This window comes from Sesamum indicum, linkage group LG6 (assembly GCF_026168435.1).
Source record: "Sesamum indicum cultivar Baizhima isolate 11 linkage group LG6, ASM2616843v1, whole genome shotgun sequence".
In the NCBI taxonomy this organism is placed as follows: domain Eukaryota; kingdom Viridiplantae; phylum Streptophyta; class Magnoliopsida; order Lamiales; family Pedaliaceae; genus Sesamum; species Sesamum indicum.
The window spans coordinates 27,851,842-27,878,745 of NC_142662.1; the positions used below are offsets into that span (position 1 = coordinate 27,851,842).

At 38.7% G+C, this 26,904-nt stretch overlaps 3 protein-coding genes across 4 annotated transcripts; 2 read left to right on the top strand and 1 right to left on the bottom strand.

The window, feature by feature from the left end:
• Window positions 1-1,969: 1,969 nt before the first annotated feature.
• LOC105162987 (ABC transporter B family member 4) lies at window positions 1,970-7,780 on the top strand. Its single transcript, XM_011081176.3, has 12 exons — window positions 1,970-2,465; window positions 2,566-2,620; window positions 2,793-2,968; window positions 3,075-3,296; window positions 3,425-3,663; window positions 3,750-4,275; window positions 4,380-4,653; window positions 4,949-5,823; window positions 5,944-6,210; window positions 6,311-6,574; window positions 6,709-7,002; window positions 7,119-7,780. Exons 1-12 carry the CDS (start codon window positions 2,178-2,180, stop codon window positions 7,470-7,472), a joined length of 3,834 nt encoding a protein of 1,277 aa, XP_011079478.1. The 5' UTR covers window positions 1,970-2,177; the 3' UTR covers window positions 7,473-7,780.
• Window positions 7,781-12,855: 5,075 nt separating this feature from the next.
• Window positions 12,856-18,848, top strand: LOC105162985 (ABC transporter B family member 4). Its single transcript, XM_011081173.3, has 12 exons — window positions 12,856-13,014; window positions 13,475-13,829; window positions 13,961-14,015; window positions 14,097-14,272; window positions 14,402-14,623; window positions 14,746-14,984; window positions 15,095-15,620; window positions 15,796-16,069; window positions 16,337-17,217; window positions 17,334-17,600; window positions 17,692-17,955; window positions 18,035-18,848. The coding sequence occupies exons 2-12, from the start codon at window positions 13,530-13,532 to the stop codon at window positions 18,680-18,682; spliced, it is 3,852 nt and encodes a 1,283-aa protein (XP_011079475.1). The 5' UTR covers window positions 12,856-13,014; window positions 13,475-13,529; the 3' UTR covers window positions 18,683-18,848.
• A 10-nt stretch (window positions 18,849-18,858) lies between these two features.
• On the bottom strand, window positions 18,859-25,996 carry LOC105162986 (NEFA-interacting nuclear protein). 2 transcript variants are annotated; one of them, XR_016066005.1, is made up of 9 exons: window positions 25,751-25,996; window positions 25,574-25,648; window positions 23,083-23,140; window positions 22,704-22,759; window positions 21,813-21,875; window positions 21,655-21,723; window positions 20,698-20,945; window positions 20,546-20,604; window positions 19,353-19,527 (listed from the first exon to the last, which is right to left on the bottom strand). XR_016066005.1 is itself a non-coding variant. In XM_011081175.3 (7 exons), exons 1-7 carry the CDS (start codon window positions 25,808-25,810, stop codon window positions 19,294-19,296), a joined length of 615 nt encoding a protein of 204 aa, XP_011079477.2. In that variant the 5' UTR covers window positions 25,811-25,992; the 3' UTR covers window positions 18,859-19,293. The 2 variants fall into 2 exon arrangements, 1 of the variants encoding a protein (XP_011079477.2); XM_011081175.3 differs by lacking the exons at window positions 20,546-20,604; window positions 20,698-20,945 and having other exon boundaries at window positions 18,859-19,527; window positions 25,751-25,992.
• Window positions 25,997-26,904: the final 908 nt, after the last annotated feature.

Here is a 26,904-nt window from a genome sequence, read left to right on the forward strand (position 1 = left end):
AGTGCACCCAATTAATTCCAATATGTAAATTTTGGTATACTATCTTAATCAGAAATAATTAACATGCATGCTAATGCTAATGCTAATGCTAGTGTTTTGGATGGCTAATTATAGTTTGATTAAGTGAATCTAATGTGTCGTGCTTCTACGCCTACCCATGCCCCAAACCAATTAACTATTGCTCCACTAATTATATCAATCATATATTCATGTGAATTTTTTCTCAAGCCTGCTTCCACATTATTCTTCATTTATTTAACTAGTAATTGAGACAGAGAGTTGGTGAAAAATCTATATACATATATATATTCCTGATTCATAAAAAGAGTAACAAAGAATCTCATATTTTTTACATATATATATATCATCATATATAAAAACAGACATGTTTTGCTCTATATCAGAATATGTATATGTGATGAAAGATGTCAACATTTAATTAAATTAATAAAGAGAAAATAATTAAACAAGGGAAAGAGGATGTCATGTTGAGGCATTAAGTAATGTGGTTTTGAAGTATTAATTAGATAGTTGAAAAATTAATGAGAAAAAATAGAATAGAAGGGAATGAATGAGGATTCATGTGAAAACAATGACCAAATAAGCACAAGTTGATAAAAAAAAAAAAAAAGTGGGAGAATCTGGTGGGTGGGTGGGTAGGTAGGTGGGTGGTGGTGTGGAACACCCGAACAAGTTTGACTCTGACAAAAAAGAGGGGGGGTAAAAACGCAATATCTTGAAATTTTGTGCAGTTATTTACATACATGTGCTGATTATTAGTATTATAGTGGGAATATATGAATGTTGAGGAGGAGGTGATGATGAGCTGAGCTACCCCACTACGTACAACAAGTTGGAACTCAATAATAGACCAATAGACTTGAACTAGTCACTAGTCCTCTTCTACTGCACATAAACACTCCCACTACTATTAACTGTTGATATTCATCTTTAATAGAAATAAGACAAAAAAAGGCATATATATGATGTTGGGTGGGTAAGTAATTATAAAAACTCCATTTTATTAATTATTAGTTTCTCTGTCAATTTCATATCTTAGTTGTTTAATATATGGAGTGGATGGTGAGAGAAAGAGATTGGTTTACTTCATCTAATTTCTCTCTCTTCTATTTCAGTATTTCTGACCAAACCCCCTTTTTCTTTTTCTAATTTTTGTTTTCCACCGTTGACATTTATGTTTTTCTGATAAATGAGTATGAACTAACACTTTGTTATCATTCCATTAATAATCAATCCCATCTTAATGAATACTAAACAGTATTACTACTTTTATGAAAAGCTACTGATAGATAATTAAAGTGAATGTAGCTCATCAACTTCTCATAGATATGCCGCTGCTGCCATCTCATGCATCATTTATTAATAAGATAGAAGATGAAGATGAAATTAGGCAATACCAGAAAAAGACATATGGATGGGATCCGCAAAAACACAGTAAAAGTTGTGGCTGAAATGAAATGGTCAAAGTTTTCATCACTTCCTACGCGTTCTTCTTTGTTTTTTTTCCTCCGTAATGTAATGTAATGTAATGGAAAAACAGCTGTATCTATGGTATCTGCTGCTGAAATGGTCTTCAACCCAACTTTTGACCCTCTACTTGAGATTTATTTTTGTTTTATATATATATATATATGTACATATTTCTTTATTGTTTACATATATATATATATCACATGACTATGCATATATTGATTGAGTTCAATAATCATAATATCAATTGTGCATATATATAATATATTCTTGAGCTTGGCAAAGCGTTTAATAATTAATCAAAATTATTATAGTTATTAATAAAATCGAAAATTCAAAATTCAAACTTGGTTGAAATAAAAGAAATGATCAATCATGAGCACCTCCTTGGAAGCTACCCAGCCTACCAACTTATGCTCCTTTCGACGTTCCTACATAATAATACATGTTATCAATGTCATCGATATATATTAGTTGCTTCCCCTGCCACTCTTGAATTCGTCGTCCTCTCCAAACTCAAACTCTCTCTCTCTGTCGTGCCTTCATTTTCATTTCCTCACCATTCTTGTTTACACCAAATAATGAATTAAACAAGGCGAGGCCACTCAATTCTATTCATTCATTATTCATTATTCATTATTATTCATATATATCATCATCTGCATTGGGCCGGTTGAGTTGTGTGGATGCCTGTAGAAGAAGAGGCTTTTGCCGGCAGAGGCCAAAACAATATGGAAGCACAGAGCGAGAATGCCGAGCAGCAGCAGCACACAAAGGACAATGACAATGCTGCTGTTCCATTTTACAAGCTCTTCATATTTTCTGATTGGTGGGACAAATTCTTGATGCTGCTGGGAACCCTTGGTGCCATTGGCAACGGCCTCAACTCCCCACTCATGGCATTACTCTTTGGCGAACTTGCTGATGCTTTTGGTACATCTCAAAATGATAAAGTACTTCCTGTTGTTTGCAAGGTAGTATTCAAGAAATAAACCCACCTCTCTTTCTCTCTCATCTCTACTCTATATATGACTACTAATTAGCATCATTTATGTATTTCTTGTTATATAATAGGTTTCACTAAAACTTGTGTATGTCGCTTTGGGCTGCGGTGCAGCAGCATTCCTTCGTAAGTACACTATATATAATCTCCTACCATTACCAGCATGCACCTCCAATATTGAAGTTAATTCTGATCAATTATATATATATATATATTCATTCATTCAAACTTGGAAATTAACAAGGTGGTTTATGCATGTATGTATATGGTGATGATGATGATGATCTTAATTATGCAGAGGTGGCATGTTGGATGATAACTGGAGAGAGACAGGCTGCACGAATTAGGAGTCTCTATCTCAAAACTATTTTGCAGCAAGATATTGCTTTCTTTGATAAGGAAGTACATACAGGGGAAGTCATTGGAAGAATGTCCGGTGACACTGTTCTTATTCAAGATGCCATGGGCGAGAAGGTCATTCATGCATACACAATCCTATCCTTAATATACCCTTAACATATACATAAAAACATGCATCCAATCCAATACATAATAACTCACCAATTCATTAGTTATGCAGGTTGGGAAGTTCGTGCAGTTAATGTCCACATTCTTTGGCGGCTTTGTGATTGCCTTTACCAAAGGGTGGCTCCTCACCCTCGTCATGCTCTCATCCATTCCTCCACTCATGATATCCGGCGGTATCATGTCCCAGGTTGTATCCCGGATGGCCTCCCGCGGTCAAAATGCATATGCCGACGCTGCAGTTATTGTTGAACAGACTATTGGCGCCATTAGAACTGTGAGTTGTCACTTAATTATACTAATACTTAATAGCATTCTTAAGTAATCAGTTATCTGAAAATATGCAGTTTCAGCACCCTAATTTCCATTGTAATTAAACTGTCTAGTTGATTCCTACATGTCCAGGTTGCCTCATTTACAGGAGAGAAGCAAGCAGTGTCCAATTATGGCAAGTCCCTTGAAAAAGCTTATAAATCAGCTGTGCATGAGGGGCTGGCTACTGGACTTGGTCTTGGATCAGTTATGTTTATGATGTTCTGCAGTTATGCTTTGGCCGTTTGGTATGGCGGCAAGATGATCTTGGAGAAGGGTCATTCAGGGGGCGAAATATTTACTGTTATTGTCGCAGTTTTAACTGGTTCACTGTGAGTATAGTCCAAATAAATAATTATTCATCTACTTCTCAAATCTCTGTGTCTGTATTCTTTAACATGATATATGTCTGTTTCAGGTCTCTGGGACAAGCATCACCTTGCATGACAGCATTTGCGGCAGGTCGAGCTGCAGCCTTCAAGATGTTTGAGACTATAGATAGGAAGCCCGAGATAGATCCATTTGATCCCAGGGGCAAGATATTGAGCGACATCTGTGGGGATATAGAACTTAGAGATGTTTATTTTAGCTATCCAGCCAGACCAACTGAGGAAATATTCAGCGGCTTTTCTTTGTTTATCCCTCGTGGCACAACCGCGGCATTAGTTGGACAGAGTGGGAGTGGCAAGTCAACTGTGATTAGTTTGATAGAGAGGTTTTACGATCCACAGGGCGGTGAGGTTCTAATTGATGGGATTAATCTCAAAGAATTCCAGCTCAAGTGGATTAGGTCGAAAATTGGTCTGGTCAGCCAAGAACCTGTACTTTTTATGGGTAGCATCAAGGATAACATTGCATACGGAAGGGAAGGTGCAACTGATCAAGAGATTAGAGCAGCAGCGGAGCTGGCGAATGCTGCTAAATTTATTGATAAATTGCCCAAGGTTCTTTTTTTTTTTTTTTTTTAATGCTCGGGCAACAAGCATGATGATTCAACCATGTTTAGCCTTCTAGGATCCTTTGTTGACTGCTAAACTTTGCCGTGCAGGGCTTGGACACCATGGTTGGTGAACATGGGACTCAGCTTTCTGGTGGACAGAAGCAAAGAATCGCCATAGCCAGAGCAATTTTAAAAGACCCTCGAATTTTGCTTTTGGATGAGGCAACTAGTGCACTAGATGCAGAATCTGAGAGAATTGTTCAAGAGGCTCTTGACCGGATTATGGTTAACAGAACAACTGTTATAGTTGCTCATCGTTTGACCACAGTTAGAAATGCCAACATCATTGCCGTCATTCACAAAGGAAAGATGGTCGAAAAAGGTCAATTCCAAATACCTTCATCCTCTTATCTTTTGCTTACGGAAGCTAATGACGAAACACGTATTGAATAACAATTTTCAAGAGTTAACAAACTATATTACGTGATTGCAGAAGACTTAAACATTAATGGCAAATAAGATGTGCTGTGTATTTATGTATTTGGGGGTGAGAGTTCAGTACTTTAACTGGCTGTCTTTCTTTCTCTTCCAGAGAAAGGACAAAAAAAATAAATGAATATTGATCATCACAAGGAAAACCTAACATTTGCAGTGTATATCTGATAATTTACAATCAGGTACACATTCTGAACTTCTGGAAGACCCTGAAGGAGCGTATTCTCAGCTTATACGATTGCAAGAAGCACATAAAGATGAAGAGGAACCCATTGATGAGCCTGAACCAGTTTACAGTAACGAATATAGTAGGCAGGCGAGCCAAAGAGCATCACTTCTCCATGCAATTAGTCGGAGATCCTCTAGGCCAAGAAGTGGAAGCCACCGTTCACTATCAATCACATTCGACCTATCCAGGGGGCTTAGTGTTTCGCGAAGTGAATATGATGATCTCGAAACTGATGAACCCAATAAGCATCCAAAAGTCCCAATAAGCCGACTCATTGCTCTCAACAAGCCTGAGGCACCAGCTTTAACAGCAGGAGCTCTATCAGCAATCCTAAATGGGGCAATAGTTCCATTTTTTGGCATATTACTTTCCCTCGTCATTAAGACTTTCTACGAGCCGCCACATAAGTTAAGGCAGGACTCAAGATTCTGGGCGCTGATGTTTGTGGTTCTTGGCGTGGTGTCATTAGTTGCATATCCATTGAGGACATATTTTTTCGGCATTGCTGGTTGTAGGTTGATAAGGAGAATTAGGATGATGTGTTTTGAGAAGGTGGTTAATATGGAGGTTGGTTGGTTTGATGAGCCTCAAAACTCAAGTGGAGTAATTGGTGCAAGGCTTTCGGCTGATGCGGCTACAATTCGTGCTTTAGTGGGTGATGCACTGGCACAATTGGTTCAGGATCTTGCAGCAGCAGTAGTGGGATTGGTTATAGCTTTTATCGCATGCTGGCAGTTGGCACTTATCGTCCTTGGTATGGTACCTCTGATAGCATTAAATGGAATTGTGCAACTCAAATTCATGACCGGCTTCAGCGCAGACGCAAAGGTAGTTCAAGACTTGGGATAACAGAACTTTTTAACATACATAGGATAAACAAAATTTTGATTGTGCATACTAAAACAGACTTATATAACCTTCCCTCATTGTTTGCCTTTATGTTTGTAGGTGATGTATGAAGAAGCAAGTCAAGTGGCTAATGATGCTGTTGGAACTATAAGAACAGTGGCTTCTTATTGTGCAGAAGACAAGGTAATGGAAGTATACAGAAAGAAGTGTGAAGGCCCGGTGAAGTTAGGTATAAGGCAAGGATTGATTAGTGGAACAGGTTTTGGTCTGTCGTTGGCCTTGGTGTTCTTTGCCTATGCCACGGCTTTCTATGCAGGAGCACGGCTTGTTGAGGCTGGAAAAACAACATTTGCAGATGTGTTTCGTGTAAGTATGCTGCACTTTCTCGGTAATACTTTTGAAGAATATTATTTAGATCCAACGAGGAGGAAATCTGAGAATAACCTTGATTATTCACATCCTGCAGGTTTTCTTTGCTCTAACCATGGCTGCAGTGGCCATATCTCAATCAAGCACATTCGCCCCAGATTCAAGCAAGGCCAAGAGCGCGACTGCTTCTATATTTGCCATCCTAGACAGAAAATCAGACATTGATCCAAGTGATGAATCTGGCACGACACTAGAAAATCTCAGGGGAGAAATTGAATTAAGACACATCAGTTTCAAGTACCCTACTAGGCCTAATGTTAGAATTTTCCGGGACCTCTCATTGACAATTCACAGTGGCAAGGTATAGTCCATAACTCTTGTTCATCTCGTTGTTTCATTAGTTGCACCTGAAGAAACTATCTTATACAGAGTTTTACGTAAGGACTTTAAAAATACTAATTAGTATATAATGCATACATTTGTGGGACGTTTCAGACTGTTGCTCTGGTTGGAGAAAGTGGAAGTGGAAAGTCGACTGTGGTTTCTTTATTGCAAAGGTTTTACGATCCTGATTCAGGTGTGATCACGATTGATGGGATTGATATTCAGAAGTTCCAGCTGAAATGGCTAAGGCAGCAGATGGGACTTGTGGGGCAAGAGCCAATCTTGTTTAATGAAACAATCCGAGATAACATTGCTTACGGCAAGGAAGGGAACGCAACAGAAGCAGAAATCATAGCTGCAGCCGAACTAGCAAATGCCCACAAATTCATCAGCGGATTGCAACAGGTTAATTTTAACAACCGGGAATTTCTTCATGAAAAAAACACCGCCTGATTCATTCATTAGTTAATTATCATCACAGTGCAAGAAATGCTGAGACAAATTAATTAACAATGGTGCAGGGATATGATACAATGGTGGGGGAGAGAGGAGTTCAATTGTCAGGAGGACAGAAACAGCGAATAGCGATAGCACGGGCGATCATAAAAGCCCCAAAGATACTGTTATTAGATGAGGCTACCAGTGCATTGGATGCTGAGTCTGAAAGAGTAGTTCAAGATGCACTGGATCGCGTAATGGTTAACAGGACAACAGTAGTTGTGGCTCACAGATTATCAACCATCAAGGGAGCAGACCTTATTGCTGTGGTTAAGAATGGAGTAATCGTGGAGAAAGGGAAGCACGACTCTCTAATCAATATCAAAGACGGTTTCTACGCATCACTCGTGGCGCTCCACATGGCTGCTTCATCTTAATTAATAATCGTCTTCTTGAACAACGACTTGTTGGAATTTTATATATAATGAAGAATATGGAGGGGTGAACAAGTATGAGTATAGTTAGAGGAGAATAGGTAGTTAAGATGGTGGTGCAATAAATTAATTAAGAGCCATAGTGTAGCTAGCTAGTGAAAGTGAAATTACATATAAGTGTATATATATGGACTCAAAATCAGTATATATATATATATATATCAGCTTTGATGATTCGTTGCACTGAACTGATGGATTTGTCCTCTTTCTTTTTCAGTAAATTGAATAAAAAAGATCCAAATTTCATTGTTCGTTTTGATTCAACAGAAAGACCATACGTATGTACGATCTCTCTTGCTTTTGCGGTAACCTTTTCTGTGTTAACATCATACACATAATTAGCGATTTGTAGAATTAGGACCAAATCGATCTAAGAGTAGTTGTTGACATGAATTCAGATGTCTGACCACATATGATGTATATAGTTTTTTTGATGATTAATTATTCGAATTAATTATATAGTCATATGGTCTGTAGTCGATCTGTACTGTATGGGATCCACTCCGAGTCCGAATTGTGGTGATGGAAATAAAGCTGTATTTGAAGCAAGAAGAGAAGTTTTAGAAAGCTGCATATGTTTTCCAAACAATGCGGGATTCAGTGAGATTCTGATGCGTGTCTGTGATTGTGTTAGTATAAATAGCTAGCTATATTGAGAAGGGTAGCTGCAAGATTACAATATATAATAATAATAATAGATATTGGTGTCCTTGAATTGTGGTGCGGCAGTAATTGGTACGTAAAACCCCCTTTTCTTTTGGTAATTGTTCATCTTCATATAGACTAATTAATTTTTATGGTGTTGTTCAACTAAACGTAATTTTAGTTTCAAATCTTATAATGATTGGCAGATGGGATCAATGGATTTTGTGAGGAAACCAATCAAGATCCACAAAAAAGTTAAACTCGGCAACTGGTACAAAAAGTTGATGAGACCATTGAGACCTCTCTTTACAAAGTTGTTTACGGCACAAGCACCTCAACCTTTGAGAGAGGAGAACCTAGCTTTCATGGTCATACCACTTTCTTTCTTTAGTACTTATATGCTCTGGCATTTAGTTAGTTTTTAACACATTATTGCAGACTTGTATTGTAAAAGTGGATGCTAGCAAACCGGGATGGCAAAAGGCAGTATTAGCAGTACTCAGGAATTGCAAAGGTAGGATTAATGGGTGAGGTAGGTAGTGCTTGGTGTGGTTTATATGCTCAAATTAAACCAAAAATTTTATGTGTATAGGTGCACGCTTCAAAATGGATCAAAATGGAGTGGTGGAAGTATCCGGGATAGCTCATCCAAATCAACTGCTGAAGAAGATAGGCAAAGCCAGTCGTCTAGAGCTTCATTGGTTTCAATTTGGAGAGTGTTCCAGTAATCTTTTTATGCCAGAAACTAACAAGGATCCTGCACCAAAAAACCCCAATCCCTATAATACCTTTCCTCCATATGGATATCCTTATCAACCACCACAAATGTTCAACCCTTATACTCCATACTAGACATCACCACTTCACCTACGTACACCATTGTCATCATCATCATCTCTTTTGCTTATATTTCTAGGATTCTTCTTTCTGCTAATGCCAACGACATTTTACTTGATGTGAATTTGACAACCCTACTATATATTCTCTGTTTCCCTAATGACTTGTCTGTTTCTTTCTATCTAATAGTCTATATATGTTACCGATGGCGGGGAATTAACTACTCTAATCTAACTCATATTACTCAACTAATAATTTAATTAGGAATTAACAAGAATAAACTAAACTTGTTATTTTACTTGAATATTTGATCGGGTTACAATCAAACTATGCAGCAAAGGATAGCTGTGATCTAAAGCAAAGAATCTTCCCTTCTACAATAGATACTTTTTCCAAGAAAGATTCATCGTCCTTGTGTTACAAAGAGAGGTCCTATTTATACTAACTCGCTAAATTAGGTAATTATGGAATTTTTACTATCTCGCCCCTCATTCCTGGATGTAGGCATGGATGGAAACTTCTTGAAGGCTAGTTCGGTCTCCCCATTAATGCCTTGATTCCTTTGATGAAGCCATGATCCCCTTAACCTTGCTACTACTGCCGTAATTAAACTTTGACTTTCCCCAAATCAAACTTCTCATTAATAGGAAATATTGCATATATCTTGACTTATTTCCTTTCCATATCACTAACTTTTGCTGCTAATCAAGATGGTTTCTTGATTTACATGTATTTGAAATCCAAATATGATCTTGTCAACTAATGCACTCGAATCCCTTTGCCCTTGGCATCAAATCGAGTAAGTGCTGAATTACTTCATGCCACTAATACTCTACTACACAATTTAATCCAGAACCTGATGCTTTCCCTTTATTATTTGCTTGTAAATCATTTGATTACACCTAACATCGATTGTGAATGGTTACCTACCACACAATTTTTTCAAATACTTCTAAGCCAAGCTGCAAAAGAATTGCATAATAGAATGTGCTGAATTCAATTCGTCATAAAATCTTGAAAACCATCCAAACATTCCATGTAGTTTTTCTGTTTGTAGTAATCTGTTAGGCCCAGATTTCTTCCCATGGAATTCGCTGTAACCAGAATCTCCAGGAAGTTGGTTCCACCATCAGGGCCAACACCATCAGTGGTGCTTGAATTATCAGTGGTTGACAGGTTACTGGTTCTACATTGCAATGCTCGAACACTGCATGTGTTTAAACATGGACTGACCGCAGCAAAGGTCATGCGTGAAGCCTTGGGCTGACTTTCTGCCACAGCATATGTGATGGACTTGGAGCAGCACAATTCCTTAATGCAGTGGGAGAATTTGCGAGGGGTGCAGAGCAACTGAGTGTCACACCTGTGTGGTCAGAGACTTCCTTCCGTCGCCACCGCCTCCTCCTCTTCATCCTAACCCGGCGGTCCCTCCAACAATTCCTATTCCGGATTAGGTACACAGGGCTCTACTGTTATCCCGGTTGCCATACTCTCCTCTCCACCATGGTGCGTCCAACACCAACATCTCCAACCTCTGCTTCAACACATCAACCATTACATAATATTATATTTCTTCACTATTTGGGAATCAATTTCATGTGTGTAAATGCAATCCTGGATTATATTTATCTCAAACTGGCAACTAGGAGTGTCAGAGCTGCCTCCAACGATACTACTCCAACTGTCAAGTTAAGTAACGGTCTTGAAGTCATTAGGTCGGTCATTAAATATTGGATTTTGGGAGGGTTTGGCCCACCTAAACACACGAATCCTACCGGTTTTGGGCCTTGCTTTGGAAGAGGGCCCACGATTGCACATCAACCAATCAATTAATAATAGGATTAAATGTACTTTGCAACCCAAAATTATGAATAAAGTGCATTTATACCTCTAAACTATAAAACGTACTAAAATGGTCCCTCATGATATATATATATATTTTTTATGATAAGAATTTTCTTACTATTTACACCCTTAAAATATCTCTATTACAATCATTTTCCTAAATATAATCTGAATTATTATAAGTTTTTTATTTAAAATAAACACTATTCAAAACTTATAATTTTTATATTGAGTATGAAATCTATATAAGCTCCATACATTTATAATTTTTATATTTTTTTTACACTATTAGTAAAAATTATATAATTTGTGCCTTTGTTGTTATATATATTGAACTTTTTTTAAAAATAATTATCAACACAAATTCAAAATACTACATCAAACATATATATACTATAAAATATGCAAATCTATAATTAGTATATAATATTCTATATTTTTTTAAATAATGATATGATATATTTTTATTATGTGGAGATGTAATTGAATAAAAATTATATAAGTTATATAACATATTTTTTCTATAATATTATATGCATTATGTTTTGACACATATTTACATGAAATTTTTAACATAATTTATTTACTTTATAAAATATATTAGCATATATTGAGATTGTAAATACTTTTTGTGTTCCATAATTTATAAAAAAATATAAATTATAAATATTAATTTTTAAAATAAAATGTGAGTATAATTTTAAATCACTAAAAACAATTTGAGGGAGATATTATAATTAAATATATTTTAGGAAATGCGAAGGGCATTTTTTTTTTATCAATGTCAATTATTATATTAGGGATGATTTTATAACTTTTTTATATTTTATGGGTGTAAATAAAATAAAATATGTAATTGAAGAGTGTAAAGTATATATAACCCTTAAATAATATAGTATTAATTGTAGGAATGGAAGAAAAATAGGTTGTATGTTTGGGGTTTTGCGGAAGTTGAGTCCACGAAGTGAAACCAACTGTAGGTTACGATTTGATTCCAATCGCATTAAAACTTTAGCATTGGAAAAGTGAAGAGTGTTGGAAGAGGTGCGACGCGATTGGAGGGTGTTGTGTTCTGTTCCGCACTCTCACCCTCCACATCACTACTGCAGCAATAGATTTATATTATTATTATTATTATTATTATAGGTGTGGTGTGCCAAATAATTTATAAAATCATTATAGAATGAAAATGAAAAGCATTTGCAAAGCAGACATGATTTAATGGGTAATTAGTTGGTGGGGTGGGGCCGTACTTAGTATGATTAATAAGTATGTGTATGTGTATGTGTATTCCTTCATTTGAAAGATTAATAATAGTAATTAGTATGATGGAGAAGAAATTAGGTATAGATATATAGACAAGAACTGCTCTAATTAATTCAGGTATTCTTAATTATTTCTTACAAATAAATCAATAACAAAGAGTTATTGGTGAGTTGTGCATCACAAATCCATTCATCTATATCTATATATTCATTGTATGTAAAGTAAAGTTGTTTAACATGGGATGCGATGCCCAATTATTCTATTTACTAACTTTTATCTATTGATTATTACTAATAATAGTTTATTTGTAGGAGAGCAGAGTGCAGAGTGCAGACTCTTACTGTAAAACACAAAACTGACACAAATGATAGTATATAATTGGAATTCATTTCCCCAGAATCCAGCTTTTGTGTATTTATGATGATGAGGAGGAGAGGATGATGGGCTACTGAGACAAACCTTACCAGCTATGGCTATGATGAGTGGGTGATCAGTTGTTAGTAGGGTGGAGGAGGAAGGAACTATAAATAAATAATACTATTATTACTAAATTCATCCACATATGTTACTGTTGCAGTAATTACATAAAACACACCGCACACTCTCCAAATTATTACATGGAAAGATGGACAAAGTCTTTGACCACATTGCATTGCAGATTGCAGATGGAAATGTTAATATATTTTTTAATGCTTCCTCATCAAGCCACCTTTTATTCCAATTCCAACACCAACCCCAACCCCTCCTCTATAAAGTAATCAAATTTTAGTTCAAGGAATGGATCTGCTGTGCTAAAGACGTTATGTAGTTGTGCAGTTGCAAAGCTTTCCTTTCCTTAGTTCAGACTCAGCCCCCACCCTCACCCTCACCTTCCTCATCCTCACCTCAACAGGTACACACCTCTTCTCTTATTTTTATTACCTTCTCTCTTTCTTCTTTCTGTTTATGGACAAAACTCTCCTACTTTCCCTCTCACAATCTCTCTCTTCATCTCGCCTTTCTTTTAACACCCTATTTATTGATTACTGGTCTTATAAATAGAGATAGTGCATCTTTTGGGCACTAGTACACCAGTGGATGATCCTCCTCCTCGTTATATAAATTTGTAGTTGGGTAGCTGGACTGCATCTCTTTTCATGTTCCGATAAAGGCGCCGTCTTTCTTTCTCTTTTTTGGTTCAGTTGCTGTTGCCAGTTGTGCGTGTTTCCCATTCCTCTGCTCTGCTTTCTATGAAAATGAAAATTACATCACCTTTTGGATTGTAACACCCAACTTTCAATCTTTCCTGCCTCCTTCTCTGCCTCTCTCTTACTCCTCATTTCCATATTATTTCCATTGATTTGTGTTTACAGGCAGATTATAGAGCCCAGCCCACAAGTTGAGTAAGCAGCTTTGGTGTCTGCTACGATGTCAGCAGACACTTCATCAACAAATGAGGCGTCCACATCTGCAACCCATCCTGATGCCGCTAAAACTTCTGGCGTTGATGGAAGCAGAGATCACAACAGAAACCAGACCGCAACTGCAGTGCCCTTTTATAAGCTATTTGCCTTTGCTGATTCCATTGACAAAATATTAATGATTGTTGGTACAATTGGCGCCATCGGCAACGGCTTGTCCCTTCCGCTTATGACAATCCTTTTCGGGGACTTGATTGATTCTTTCGGCCAAACCCAAACCAAAGACGTTGTCTCAGCTGTCTCAAAGGTAAACCTCCACACTTGTTCATTAATATGTTTCCTACATTTTTCTCAAATCCATATTTGTTTCTGTGGTATCCGTTTCATACAATAAATATTTATGTTGGTTTCTCATACTCAACCCGAACCCCGTTGCAGGTAGCACTAAAGTTTGTGTATTTGGCGCTGGGATGTGGTGTAGCAGCATTTCTGCGTAAGTGCATCCAACCACGTTAAATATAGAATTAGTTGGTGCTGATCAGGTCAACAAAAACTCCTTTTTAATGTCTTGCAGAGGTGGCTTGCTGGATGATCACTGGTGAAAGACAAGCAGCACGCATTAGGAGTCTCTATCTGAGAACAATTTTAAGACAAGATGTCGCTTTCTTTGATAAGGAAACTAATACAGGAGAAGTAATTGGAAGAATGTCCGGTGACACTGTACTAATTCAAGATGCCATGGGTGAGAAGGTATTACTCCTCGTGTGCTATTGATATTTTGTTAATACCAATACAATGACATGTTTTATTTTATAGACAGATTGTGTCAAGCCATTTTATTTTCTTTTCTCTTTTTTGGTATTTACTGTTATGCTGCAGGTTGGAAAGTTTATACAGCTGTTAGCAACATTCGTGGGAGGCTTTGTGATTGCATTTATTAAAGGATGGCTCCTTACCCTTGTCATGCTATCATCTATTCCTTTGCTCGTAATATCTGGCGGAATCATGTCCCATGTCCTATCCAAGATGGCATCTCGTGGCCAAAATGCATATGCTAAGGCTGCAATTGTGGTTGAACAGACAATTGGCGCCATCAGAACTGTATGCCACTAATGTAGAATTTAGTTTGCACCTGCATCAAAACAAAATATACTTCTATTCAGACTTTACCCTTCACCTTTTTTCTGCCCGTAGAATAACCTAACCTTGGAAAACCCATCCAGGTTGCCTCATTTACTGGGGAAAAGCAAGCTGTGTCTGACTATGAAAAGTCCCTTGTGGAGGCCTACAAATCAGGTGTACATGAAGGGTGGGCTAGTGGATTAGGATTCGGATCGGTTATGTTCATTCTATTCTGCAGTTATGCCTTGGCTATTTGGTTTGGTGGAAAGATGATCTTGGAGAAGGGTTATACAGGGGGAGAAGTGCTTAATGTGATTATTGCAGTGCTAACTGGTTCCATGTGAGTAGTACTTGCAACTTTTCTTAACTTGTATATGTTTGTTTTATTCACTTTCTGGACTTTGTCATGACATAATAATGTCTCGATGTGTTTCTTTCTTCTCATTCCAGGTCCCTAGGACAGGCATCTCCTTGCATGACCGCGTTTGCAGCAGGTCAGGCTGCAGCCTTCAAGATGTTTGAAACTATAAGCAGGAAACCTGCAATAGATGCATATGATACCAGAGGGAAAATACTCGAGGACATTCGTGGGGACATAGAACTAAGAGATGTCTATTTTAGCTATCCTGCCAGACCAAATGAACAAATATTCAGAGGCTTCTCTCTATTCATCCCTAGTGGCACGACAGCAGCTTTGGTTGGACAGAGTGGAAGTGGGAAATCAACCGTGATAAGTTTGATTGAGAGATTTTATGATCCAGAGCTTGGTGAAGTATTAATTGATGGAATCAATCTTAAAGAGTTCCAGCTCAAGTGGATTAGGTCAAAACTTGGTCTTGTCAGCCAAGAACCAGTGCTTTTCACAGCCAGCATTAAAGATAATATTGCATATGGAAAGGATGATGCAACTACTGAGGAAATAAGAATGGCAGCAGAACTAGCAAATGCTGCTAAATTCATTGATAAACTGCCCCAGGTTTATTGTCATTTTGAATTTACATGTTTCTTTTTTTCCATCCTTGATTTCTCGTACCTGGCCTGCTGTGTAAGCATGTGTATGGAACACCTGTTTTGTCCTAAACTTTTCTCTAGTTACTAAACCCCAGAGGTCAGTTTATGCTTAATTGCTGTTTAATGCAAATTTCCCACAGGGCCTTGATACCATGGTTGGTGAACATGGAACTCAGCTTTCTGGTGGACAGAAACAGAGAGTTGCAATAGCCCGAGCAATTCTGAAGGATCCCAGAATCCTACTCTTGGATGAGGCTACAAGTGCACTAGATGCAGAATCTGAGAGAATTGTGCAAGAGGCATTAGACAGGATTATGGTAAACAGGACAACAGTCATTGTTGCTCATCGTTTAACTACAGTTAGGAATGCTCATATGATTGCAGTCATCCATCAGGGAAAGATTGTTGAAAAAGGTATCCTACAAGTAGAATCATGCTAATTTTTGCACTGCTTGGGAGATTGCCAATGAGAGAGCGAGCACAGTTACAAGATTCATCAGTCGTTTATTGGCTTTATTAAATTGTTATTAGAGATCCATACACTATTTCAGTTTCATATACCATAAATGCTGTTTTCCACTGAACAAGGAAGATAAGACAACTTCCAAAGAGAATTCCCACTTAACAATTCTCCTGGAGTTTAAAGAAGACTATCTGGATTAACTAAGTTCAATGGCGCAGGCACACATGCTGAACTACTCCAGGATCCTGAAGGGGCGTATTCTCAGCTCATACGCTTACAAGAAGCAAATAAAGACTTGGAACACATTGATGAAAAAGAAAAATCAGACATCTCGATGGATTCTGGTCGACACTCGAGTCAAAAAATGTCATTCGTGCGCTCCCTTAGTAGAGGGTCCTCCGGAAGAGGAAGTAGCAGCCGTCATCAATCATTATCATTTGGTCTACCTGCAAGGCTTCATGTTTCCGATTCCACATTAGAAAATGCATATGTGGCTTCCCCTGAAACATCTGAAAAGCCTCCGAAAGTCCCCATTCGCCGCCTTGCCTGTCTAAATAAGCCCGAAGTACCTGTGCTGATACTGGGTGCTCTAGCTGCGATTGTTAATGGTGCAATAATGCCTGTTTTTGGTATATTAATTTCAAGTGTGATAAAAACGTTTTATGAGACGCCGCATAAGTTACGCAAGGATTCAAAATTCTGGGCCTTCATGTTTGTGGCCCTTGGGGCGGCATCATTAATTGCATATCCAGGAAGGACATATCTCTTTGGAGTGGCAGGGAATAAGTTGATCAGGAGAATAAGATTAATGTGCTTTGAGAGGGTGGTTAACACGGAGGTTGGTTGGTTTGATGAGCCCGAACATTCAAGTGGTGTGATTGGAGCAAGACTATCTGCTGATGCTGCTAGCGTTCGTGCTCTAGTTGGTGATGCACTTGCACAGATGGTTCAAGATTTATCCTCGGCAGTTGTGGGACTGGCTATTGCTTTTGAAGCAAGTTGGCAGTTGGCACTTATCATCCTTGCTATGATACCTCTGATAGGACTGAGTGGATACGTGCAGATTAGGTTCATCAAAGGGTTCAGTGCAGACGCAAAGGTTTTTATTGCTCATCCTTTACTAATTAGATATATTTAGGCAATGAAGTGAGTTGCAGACATATTTTCTAAACAATCTGACATATGTTGGCGCTTGTGTCCTCTGAATGTTTGCAGGCGATGTACGAGGAAGCAAGTCAAGTAGCTAATGACGCTGTTGGTAGTATAAGAACAATTGCTTCCTTCTGTGCAGAAGAGAAGGTAATGGGAATGTACAAAAACAAGTGTGAAGGCCCAATGAGAAATGGGATTAGACAAGGAGTGGTTAGTGGAATAGGGTTTGGTTTATCTTTTGGGTTGCTGTTTCTGGTGTATGCTACAAGCTTTTATGCGGGAGCTCGACTTGTTGAGGATGGCAAAATTACATTTACAGATGTATTCCGTGTAAGTGCTCAGTCCACCACATCATGATCATACAAACTTACTGGCTTGCTTCTGTTTAAAGTTTTGTACTACATATATGTAAATGTTGCAGGTTTTCTTTGCTCTAACTATGGCAGCAATAGCAATCTCCCAATCAAGTTCATTAGCTCCTGACTCAAGCAAAGCTAAGAGCGCAGCTGCTTCTATATTTTCTATTCTTGACAGAAAATCTAAGATTGATCCAAGTGATGAGTCTGGGGTGAAGCTAGAAAGTTTGAAGGGAGAAATTGAACTGAGACACGTGAGTTTCAAGTATCCTAGTAGGCCTGATGTTCAGATTTTCCGGGACCTTTCCCTGGCAATTCGCAGTGGCAAGGTATGCTTCCTAAGTTTGATTTAGGAATCAAGTAAATTTTGTTGTTGGGTGATGACATATGCAGTGATGTTTCTTTCAGACAGTTGCTTTGGTAGGGGAAAGTGGAAGTGGGAAATCAACTGTGATATCGTTATTGCAAAGATTCTATGATCCTGACTCGGGCGTGATTACAATAGATGGAATTGAGATTGACAAATTCCAATTGAAATGGCTGAGACAGCAGATGGGACTTGTCAGCCAAGAGCCTGTTTTGTTTAATGGTACGATCCGTGCCAACATCGCATATGGAAAGCAAGGAAATGCAAGCGAGGCAGAAATCACAGCTGCAGCTGAGCTGTCGAATGCCCACAAATTCATCAGTGGGCTGGCACAGGGATATGATACGATGGTGGGAGAACGAGGGGTCCAACTCTCTGGCGGACAAAAGCAGCGTGTTGCCATTGCACGGGCCATCATAAAAAGTCCCAAGATACTACTACTAGACGAGGCAACCAGTGCATTGGATGCCGAATCGGAGAGGGTAGTTCAGGATGCACTAGATCGAGTAATGGTGAACCGGACTACGGTGGTCGTGGCTCACAGGTTATCAACCATCAAGGGAGCAGATGTTATCGCTGTTGTCAAGAATGGAGTTATAGTTGAGAAAGGGAAGCACGACACTCTAATCAACATCAAAGATGGCTTTTACGCATCATTAGTCGCACTTCACATGACTGCTGCCTCTTAATTTTCTTATAATTGATAAAATGGGTCTACTCGTCTAATTTTGAGTTTTGTCTCTTGGCTAGGACTAGGTTGATGGAATCGGATTATCATCAACTTATATTCCAGTATCTGTTTACTGCATTCTACTACTCCATCTCTCAACACGATTTCTTTTTTTTTGTGACAAAGTCCTGCTAGTTCCTTTTGATGATTATTATTATAGTAAAAAAAATAATACTAGCGTACCATATCAAAAAAAAATAACAACACTAGTGTAATGGTGAAACATGCGGGATCCATTGCCGTTTGACTGCGAGATGTGTGGGACCGCGGGTCGTCGGAGCTTGATGACGCAAGGGATGACGTATTTCCTCATCCACTCACCAATGACCAATGTGATTGTTCTTATTAAAAGAGTGTCTCCAATTTCCAATACTGAGCAAGACTAGCTACAACATCCCACCCCCAACTCAGAAAAGCCGAGCATACAATTACAATTTCACAACCCGCCAACCCCCCCATATATTAATTTGAGGGAAATCGAACAACGTGGAGTGTTAACTCGGTCCAACATCACCCCAATTGCTCATCATCTTACTTATATCCCAACACCACAAACTCACGAAAACAAATTCACTTATCCTCCTCGCTTTCATCATCACTATATGAAACCAGACCACTGATGCTCACACACCTGGACACATCCATATCGCTATATGTTTTTTGGGTGGTTTCCCCAGCTTCCTTCCTATCACCTGTTGGTGTTTCTCCCGAATCTCCATTTTCCACTTTTGCTTTCTTCACTTTGATTATCATGCCTAAAGGACGACCTTCACGATTCTTCCTTCCTGCTACTGAATTTTTATCCTACAAAAAAAAAAATAGATAAAAAGCATTTCAGACTTGATATAAGCCATACGCATTTAACTGTACCGCTATGAGATCGTAAATTTGTACTCCTTAAATATCATTACCAAAGGCCTACTATTTAAGTGATGTTTAACCACACGAATTCTTCAAGTGGTTGCAGGTCCTAACAATTGAGGCATCTATCTAAAAGTTCTTTGAGCTAGTCCGACTCCCAAGCATCCTGTGTCGATTACAGTATAATAAATAACTCACTGTTGGAAGCTTTTATGTCGTCTACAGTCACTCTAACCCAATTTTCACAATACACTGAAAAAACATGCATTTACAAATATTCTCAGTTCATCATCCAGTATTGCTATCAAAGGACGAGCAACATGGAGACAAAAGTATGGTCATAGTCAGAGGTAACAAGAAGACACCTGACAAATCTCACAAACTACATGCCCAAGTCATAAATTTTCACGTGTTTGACATCTCCTAACAAGTATATTACGAAGTTCAATGTCTCCCATTTACTCAAGAACCCTTAAATCTTGTTTCTATTTTGAAGACATAACACTGATAATTGGGCATAATGGAAAGACAAATTTTTATTTGGAGATCTAGGTATTATACCAAAATCTAGCGTCCTGGTATAAACCAAGATTCAAAAGATTGACAAAACTCAGCCATGAGTACAACTCAACCATTTAAGATCCTTAATGTAAAACCCACGATTGATCCAAGAACTCGTGTAAACTGGTTCTTTCTTTGCAGATCACTTCTAATACACAACCGAACTCATTCCATCTCAGTAAATGCAACCACAGAATCAGTATCCAGAGGCTTCACGGGAAATTTCCTAAGCACCAACCTTTCATGGTGTAATTCTTTTACTCATCTTTGCTTCATCTTCCTCTTCCTCAATAATTTTATTTAAACACATCTTGGTGTTTTGGCAACACTTTCAACATAGGGACAAATAGTCAATTTTGCAACAATTTCGATCTATTCTGAACTAGAGAAATTTACCCACCAATGATCTTCCGCAGGCACAAGAGTCTTTCTCTATCAAAGGGCCGATACGGAATCTTCCTGAATAAAGTCGGGAAAACTAATCGATTACATTTCTGAACCTTGTACGTATAATGTTACTGTTGAAGGATGAAGCATAATACAAACTCATACCATCTCCCCGAAGGCATCAACCTTCGTATCAGAATTGGGGTGCCAGATTATTTCTGGCATCCTTTTCCACCCACCAGCCCACTCACTGCTGGCTACTCCTGTTTAAATACTCTGGTTAATTTTTTCTACATACCAGTCTCAATCTCCAGAACCCTCAAGGCTTAAATCATACTCGACTATGATGCCTCCTCTTGCCTCCACCCATTACTGTCATTGTGCAGTCAAATTGTGCCAGATACCACAGTCCCCTTCTCAGATTACAATAAGTATGTTAACAAATTAGTATATTCATCAGACAAAATGAACAAATAATTGTACTTTCTTCTAGCATTACCTATTGGACTATACAAACATTTCCAAACCCAAACTTTCACAACATTTCAAAGTAGATTTAATCTGAAAAAATTAATCCTCATATGTGAATATGAAATATACCCTCACAAAGACGGGCAGAAAATATAAAGCAGCTTGATCCTATGCTACCAAACACTTCATCATATCATTCCAACTGTACCTGCCCCCAACACCTCTCTAGCCTCTATCTACCCCCACCCCCAATTATGGAGATCCATCATGCTATGCCTGCTTTCTTCTTGCATTACTTATTTGACTCTACAAACATTTCCAAACTCAAAATATTGCCAGGCTTCGAAGTAGATCTATCTGAAGAAATCAATTATCATATGTGAATACGAAATATAGCCTCACAAAGCCAGGCAAAAAATATAAAGCAGCTTGATCCTATGCAACCAAACACTTCTTCATATTATCTCAAGCCTCCGCCCACCCACACCCACCAACGTAAACAAGCATACGCACTCTCAAAGATGATGGGGGAAAGGGGGGATAAATGAAGAGAGGAAAAGCTGGTCCCTTACTGGGACACTTAGTTAATGAAAAGAATTGTTACATCTAAATGCATAAACACAAGTCATGTACGTGACCACGTGCAACCACCTGACTTTTTGGAACTGGAGGTGTCTCCTTTAGCTCACGTACAACTTCAGATTGTGATGCCACTGCTGCCTAGAAGCCAAAAGTGGAGATAATGTTGATTTTATGTTATATGCCAAATTGATATCAAATGACCAGGTTCAAGGTTATAGGAAATACACCTGAAAACCACGCAGCTGTTTCTCTTCTTCGTCAGCCATTTGACGTTCGAATTCTCTTCTCGACTGCAAGGAGAGAAAAGCCAAATCAGAAACTTGACACAAACAAACTATCCCGACAGTAAGTATACATGAAAGTGAGCGCCAGTTTACTCTAAAACGTATAGATGCATACAGGGTAAACCTAGAGAATAAAGAGACCCATGGAGAAAAAAGCACTTCATTCTGACACCATCTTGAATTCAAACTTCAACTTGGTGACAGCACATCAGTCGGACCAGAACCAATAATCATGGCTCTAAACGCATTTTGTCACTCTGAAATTTTTACTTTTCAATCTTTTTGCTTGTTCTTTTCCAATTTGGTACTAGGTTCACCAGTTATTAGATACTATGAGGGGCAAGGAATGGTATCAGTGATGACAAAGCAGATGGCATTGAGTATCAGCATCAGCAAAAACCTTAACCATGTGTTTCCTAGAACTGACATTTTATATTTATAATATCCATTTGATGTTAGGTCAACCAACTAAATGCCTCCAAAGGAATTGGACAGCTAAACCACAGAAAGGAAAAATCATTTGCATGATTTAGAATCCACTGGTTATAAATTGTCTTAAAAGATGGAGTCAAGGACTCTCAGAAGATTTAAACTCTCTTTTTGTTTTTCTCTTTCTCTATTTTCCACAGAAAAACTATTGTTTATTTTCTCAGCTACGCCTGATTTTTCAGTCCTCCAAGATCTCCTATGCAATTTTGGAGCATGTAATATCATGTGTGCCAAGCAACAGTAACAAATGGTGTGAATTCAGTGAGAATGGCTAGTTCATGCAAGCATTTTACAACTTTGTTATTTCTGTAATAATTAAAAAATCAATAGCAGACAGAGAGTCACCAGTTCTAATTTTTCTAGAAATTCAGTCTCATCTTCGTCCAGAGCTTTTGGTGGTCCTGCAAGTCAAATATCAATGCAAAGCCACTGTCAAAAGCAAGACCTGGATCTTTGTCACCAAAAGGCTCACTCTTAGTAAACAGAAACAATTAAGTTATGATGCACAGCTTCAATTACCTAAACTATTGCAACACAAAAGCCAGGGAAAGAGATGCATTATCAAAAAGTTCAACTAGTAAACTAGTTATTGTTCAGGTCTGGAATGATGCCATTCTCAGGTCAAAACTATATTAATGTTTCCCAAGGGAAAGAAAATATTTTAACACAACATTCCAATAACTCAAGGTGATGTATATTTGCAGAAAAAAAATCAAGAACTCACTATGCTTGAAGCGTTCATTGAATTCAGCATCTTTCTTATCTTTATTCTCCTTTAGAATCTGCAATTTCCAAGAAGAAAGTAAAGCTCAAGCTAGAAGTCTGAATCTGAGAACCTATGAGCAGAGATGTAAAAATGGCTTGCACACACTAAGACATGCACAAGACGGAAGACCACGAAAGAAAAGACCAATTCAGAAGTGTCTGAGCTGAAAGGACATTCATAATATTTGTCACAGGTGTACTCTAACTGGATACTGAGCGGTTCAGTAACTTCAGCCTGGGAGTTCAGTGAAATAGAACTGCTAACCAGTTACCAGCAGTTGAGATTGTACGGAAAATAAAACTGGAACTACAAGAAACATGATGAATTCTCGAGTAGAGTTGAACCAGAAACTGACTTAATCTCAAAGACATTGACTTGCAGTAGGATAGAAAGATGCCATGCCAAGAACTATAGTCATATTGTGTCATGCTTTTGGTGAGAAACGCGACTTCAGATGCTAACCATGGGATGGAGAAGATAAATGGGAGCTGTTCGATCAAAGGTTTGATTCAAATTGGGGCTAAATTAAACTCTCGCGCAGATGACGACGACGTGTCAGGAGGATTAGGGCACGGCTGAATTAGGGAAGAAATCGGGAATTTCAACTCTGTTGCTAAATCCCTAGAAGGACCGACAAGCGGACACGTGGAAGCCAACAAAGGTGCGTAGCTGGCGCAGCTATAGAGTTGTTGTTTTGTGCTTTTGAAGCTTAAGAGGAGTATGAGCAGATCAGAGCAAGCTGGAGAAGAAAAGTTGAGAGCAACATTTTTTAGAAATTAATTGTAGCTTTTCATTTTTTACTTTTTTGTCGATTTTGGCTGCTGTATGTAAAAGGGCAGAGACAACACCTTTACCAGCAAGTTTTGGAAGGAGTTATTTGATCTCGTTGGGGTTTCTTTGGATATGTCTTCTACGTACCATGCAGAAAGTGATGGGTAGATAGAAAGGATCAACCAATGTCTGGAGAATTATTTAAGATGTATGTGTCACCAACAACCAAAAAAGTGGATGAACTAGCTTACCCTTGCAGAATTCTGGTTGAATACCAATTTTCACACAGGTCTTAAACCCAGTCCCTTTCAGGTTCTCTATGGTTATCCTACCATCTAACTATATAGGCCTTACTGCAGAACCACGATATTGATGTTGGAGGTAATTCAGGTAAGGATCAAAATCACTCAATTATTAAAGGAGAACTGCAGCTAGCAGAAAACATAATGAAGATATACGCAAACAAGAAAAGGACGGAGAGGGAGTTTGAGGTAGGAGATGAGGTATTTCTTAAGCTCCAACCTTACACATAGACAAGCTTAGCACTCAGAAAACAACTCAAATTATCTGCCAAATACTTTGGACCCTATAAAGTGCTGGAAAGAATTGGTAAAGTTGCCTGTAAACTCAATCTACCCCCTGGGTCCAAAATTCACCCTGTTTTCCATGTGTCACTGCTGAAGAAAAAGACTGGAGCTAAGTATTTCCCTTCACTGAATTTGCCCGAGCTTGAAGATGATGTCTTCAAGATTTATCGAGCTGCTACCCTAGCTAGGAGATTCATTCCGCGTAATAATGTGGGAGTTCCTCAAGTTCTTATCCAATTGTCACATTCTTCACCAGAACAGGCCACCTGGGAAGATTATAAAGTAATTGAGGCAAAGCTCCCAAGGTTCATTCCTTGGGGACAAGGAAGAAAAAAGGGGGAAGGAATGTCACGGTTTTGGGGACAAACGCGACTTTAGATGTTGACCATGGAACGGAGAAGATAAATGGGAGTTGTTCGATCAAAGGTTTGATTCAAATTGGGGCTAAATTAAACTCTCCCGCAGATGACGACATCGTCTCAGGAGGATTAAGGCACGGCCGAATTGGGGAAGAAATTGGGGATTTCAACTTTGCTGCTAAATCCCTAGAAGGACCGACAAGCGGACACGTGAGAGCCAACAAAGATGCATAGCTGGCGAAGCTATGGAGTTGCAGTTTTGTGCTTTTGAAGCTTAAGAGGAGGATGAGCAGATGAGATCAAGATGAAGAAAAGTTGAGAACGACATTTTTAGAAATCAATTGTAGCTTTTCACTTTTTACTTTTTTGTCGATTTTGGCTGCTGCAACTCCATGTAAAAGGGAAGAGAGACATTTTCTTGGGGATTATTGTGAAATGAACTAAGTTTATGTCTTTCTCCCAACACGGTGTGTTCTTATCTTTTCTCCCATCCCCTTCTGTTCTTAAGTTTTTTTTCCAGAATTTATTCTTGAATGTTAGAAATTGACATCAGCAATAGCAAAACTTTGACAGTGCATATAAACGTAAAGGAAAATTGTGTCAGTATCCAAGACATGTTCCAACTTAGAGTGTGTTAAACGAATCATAAAAATCATAACGAAGGAGTGAAATTTAATGCAAAACACAATATAAAATAATGGCGGCGGAAAGTTATAATAGGGAGAGGCAGACCTCGTAAAGTGACCTATCTCTCTGAGCAGTACCATCGTCTACTCGAGCTCCCCGAGTCCTTCGAGCTTCTTCCAACTGAACTCGCTCATTATTTTAGCTTTTGTTATGCCAACGGGATTAACTGGAAAAAATTACGGGAGAAAGAAATAATAAAATGATATCAAAAGTTAGGGAAACCTGATCTTCGGAAACGAAGTTCATCAGCCTTAGTGGCGGCGGCATCTCATCATCCGCCATCCGCAAATACCTTCCCGCGCCGGGCGCGACTCACCCCGTTTTTTTCACTTAGAAGAAACAGAAACCCGCCAAACGGGACTCATATGTCGCGCTTGTTGGCGAAAGAGGATTTATTGTTGCAGCGTTGTCTTCTGTCAAGTTCTTAGAGTCGTGCTTATTTTTCTAGGGCGGTTTGACGTGTCTGCATTTGCACTTGGAAATAAAATATTGATAAAGCGTTATAACTTCTTTTTTAGCACATGAATCCTACTAAAAAATTAGATTCAATTTATTAATTAATCGGAGCGCAATTCAAATAGGAGAGTACAAGGATTTTAGCATTTGGAGGCTTAATTATCACAAGCTACTTTAAAAGGGTGGGACACTCCAATTGGCTAGGACAGTTCCTTAACGAGCGAATTCTGACACTCACTGTACTCCCCCATCTTTCGCCTAATGAGTTCGGGCTGGGAAGCTCCGGGACAATCTCCTTCCCCTGTTATTCCCCCTTGCTTCTTTTAGTACTTTCCTCTAGCCATAGTGCGTACATTGATCGTAGTTAATTGACTGTTAGCACAACAGTCACTGTACTCCCCCGTCTCTCGCCTACTGAGTGCGGGTACGTAAGCTCCGGGTCAGTCTCCTCCCCTATTGTTCGCCCTTGCTTCCTACAGTACTTTCCTCTAGCCCGGTCAGTCTCCTTCCCCTCCCCTTGATTCCTATAGTACTTTCCTCTCCTCCCCTGTTGTTCGCCCTTGCTTCCTATAGTACTTTCCTCTAGCCCGGTCAGTCTCCTTCCCCTCCCCTTGATTCCTATAGTACTTTCCTCTAGCAATAATGCGTACATTGACCGTAGTTAATTAACCGTTAGCACAAATCTTAGCCAGATGATCATGAGAGCAAATATAACAAGGAATTTAAGACGAATCGAACAATGATTCTGCACCTGCATTTTCTGCAGACAAGTTGCACGATAATCTTTTATAGCCAAAAATTTCAACTCACAGCCATAGCTAGCTATGAACTTCTATCAATTTTCTCCCATCTCCCATAGGCTACAACCAATTCTTTGATGGTTAGGCGAGAACTGATGTGCAACTTTTCCAGATGATCTC

Coding starts and splice junctions, on each gene's coding strand:
- LOC105162987 (XM_011081176.3), top strand. CDS start 2,178: ATGCCTGTAGAAGAAGAGGCTTTTGCCGGCAGAGGCCAAAACAATATG. Junction 2,969..3,074: donor AAGATGCCATGGGCGAGAAG/GTCATTCATGCA, acceptor TTAGTTATGCAG/GTTGGGAAGTTCGTGCAGTT. Junction 6,211..6,310: donor CATTTGCAGATGTGTTTCGT/GTAAGTATGCTG, acceptor CACATCCTGCAG/GTTTTCTTTGCTCTAACCAT.
- LOC105162986 (XM_011081175.3), bottom strand. CDS start 25,810: ATGGCGGATGATGAGATGCCGCCGCCACTAAGGCTGATGAACTTCGTT. Junction 23,141..25,573: donor GAGATAGGTCACTTTACGAG/GTCTGCCTCTCC, acceptor TGGAAATTGCAG/ATTCTAAAGGAGAATAAAGA. Junction 21,876..22,703: donor TTCTAGAAAAATTAGAACTG/GTGACTCTCTGT, acceptor CTCTCCTTGCAG/TCGAGAAGAGAATTCGAACG.
- LOC105162985 (XM_011081173.3), top strand. CDS start 13,530: ATGTCAGCAGACACTTCATCAACAAATGAGGCGTCCACATCTGCAACC. Junction 13,830..13,960: donor TTGTCTCAGCTGTCTCAAAG/GTAAACCTCCAC, acceptor ACCCCGTTGCAG/GTAGCACTAAAGTTTGTGTA. Junction 15,621..15,795: donor TCATTGATAAACTGCCCCAG/GTTTATTGTCAT, acceptor AATTTCCCACAG/GGCCTTGATACCATGGTTGG.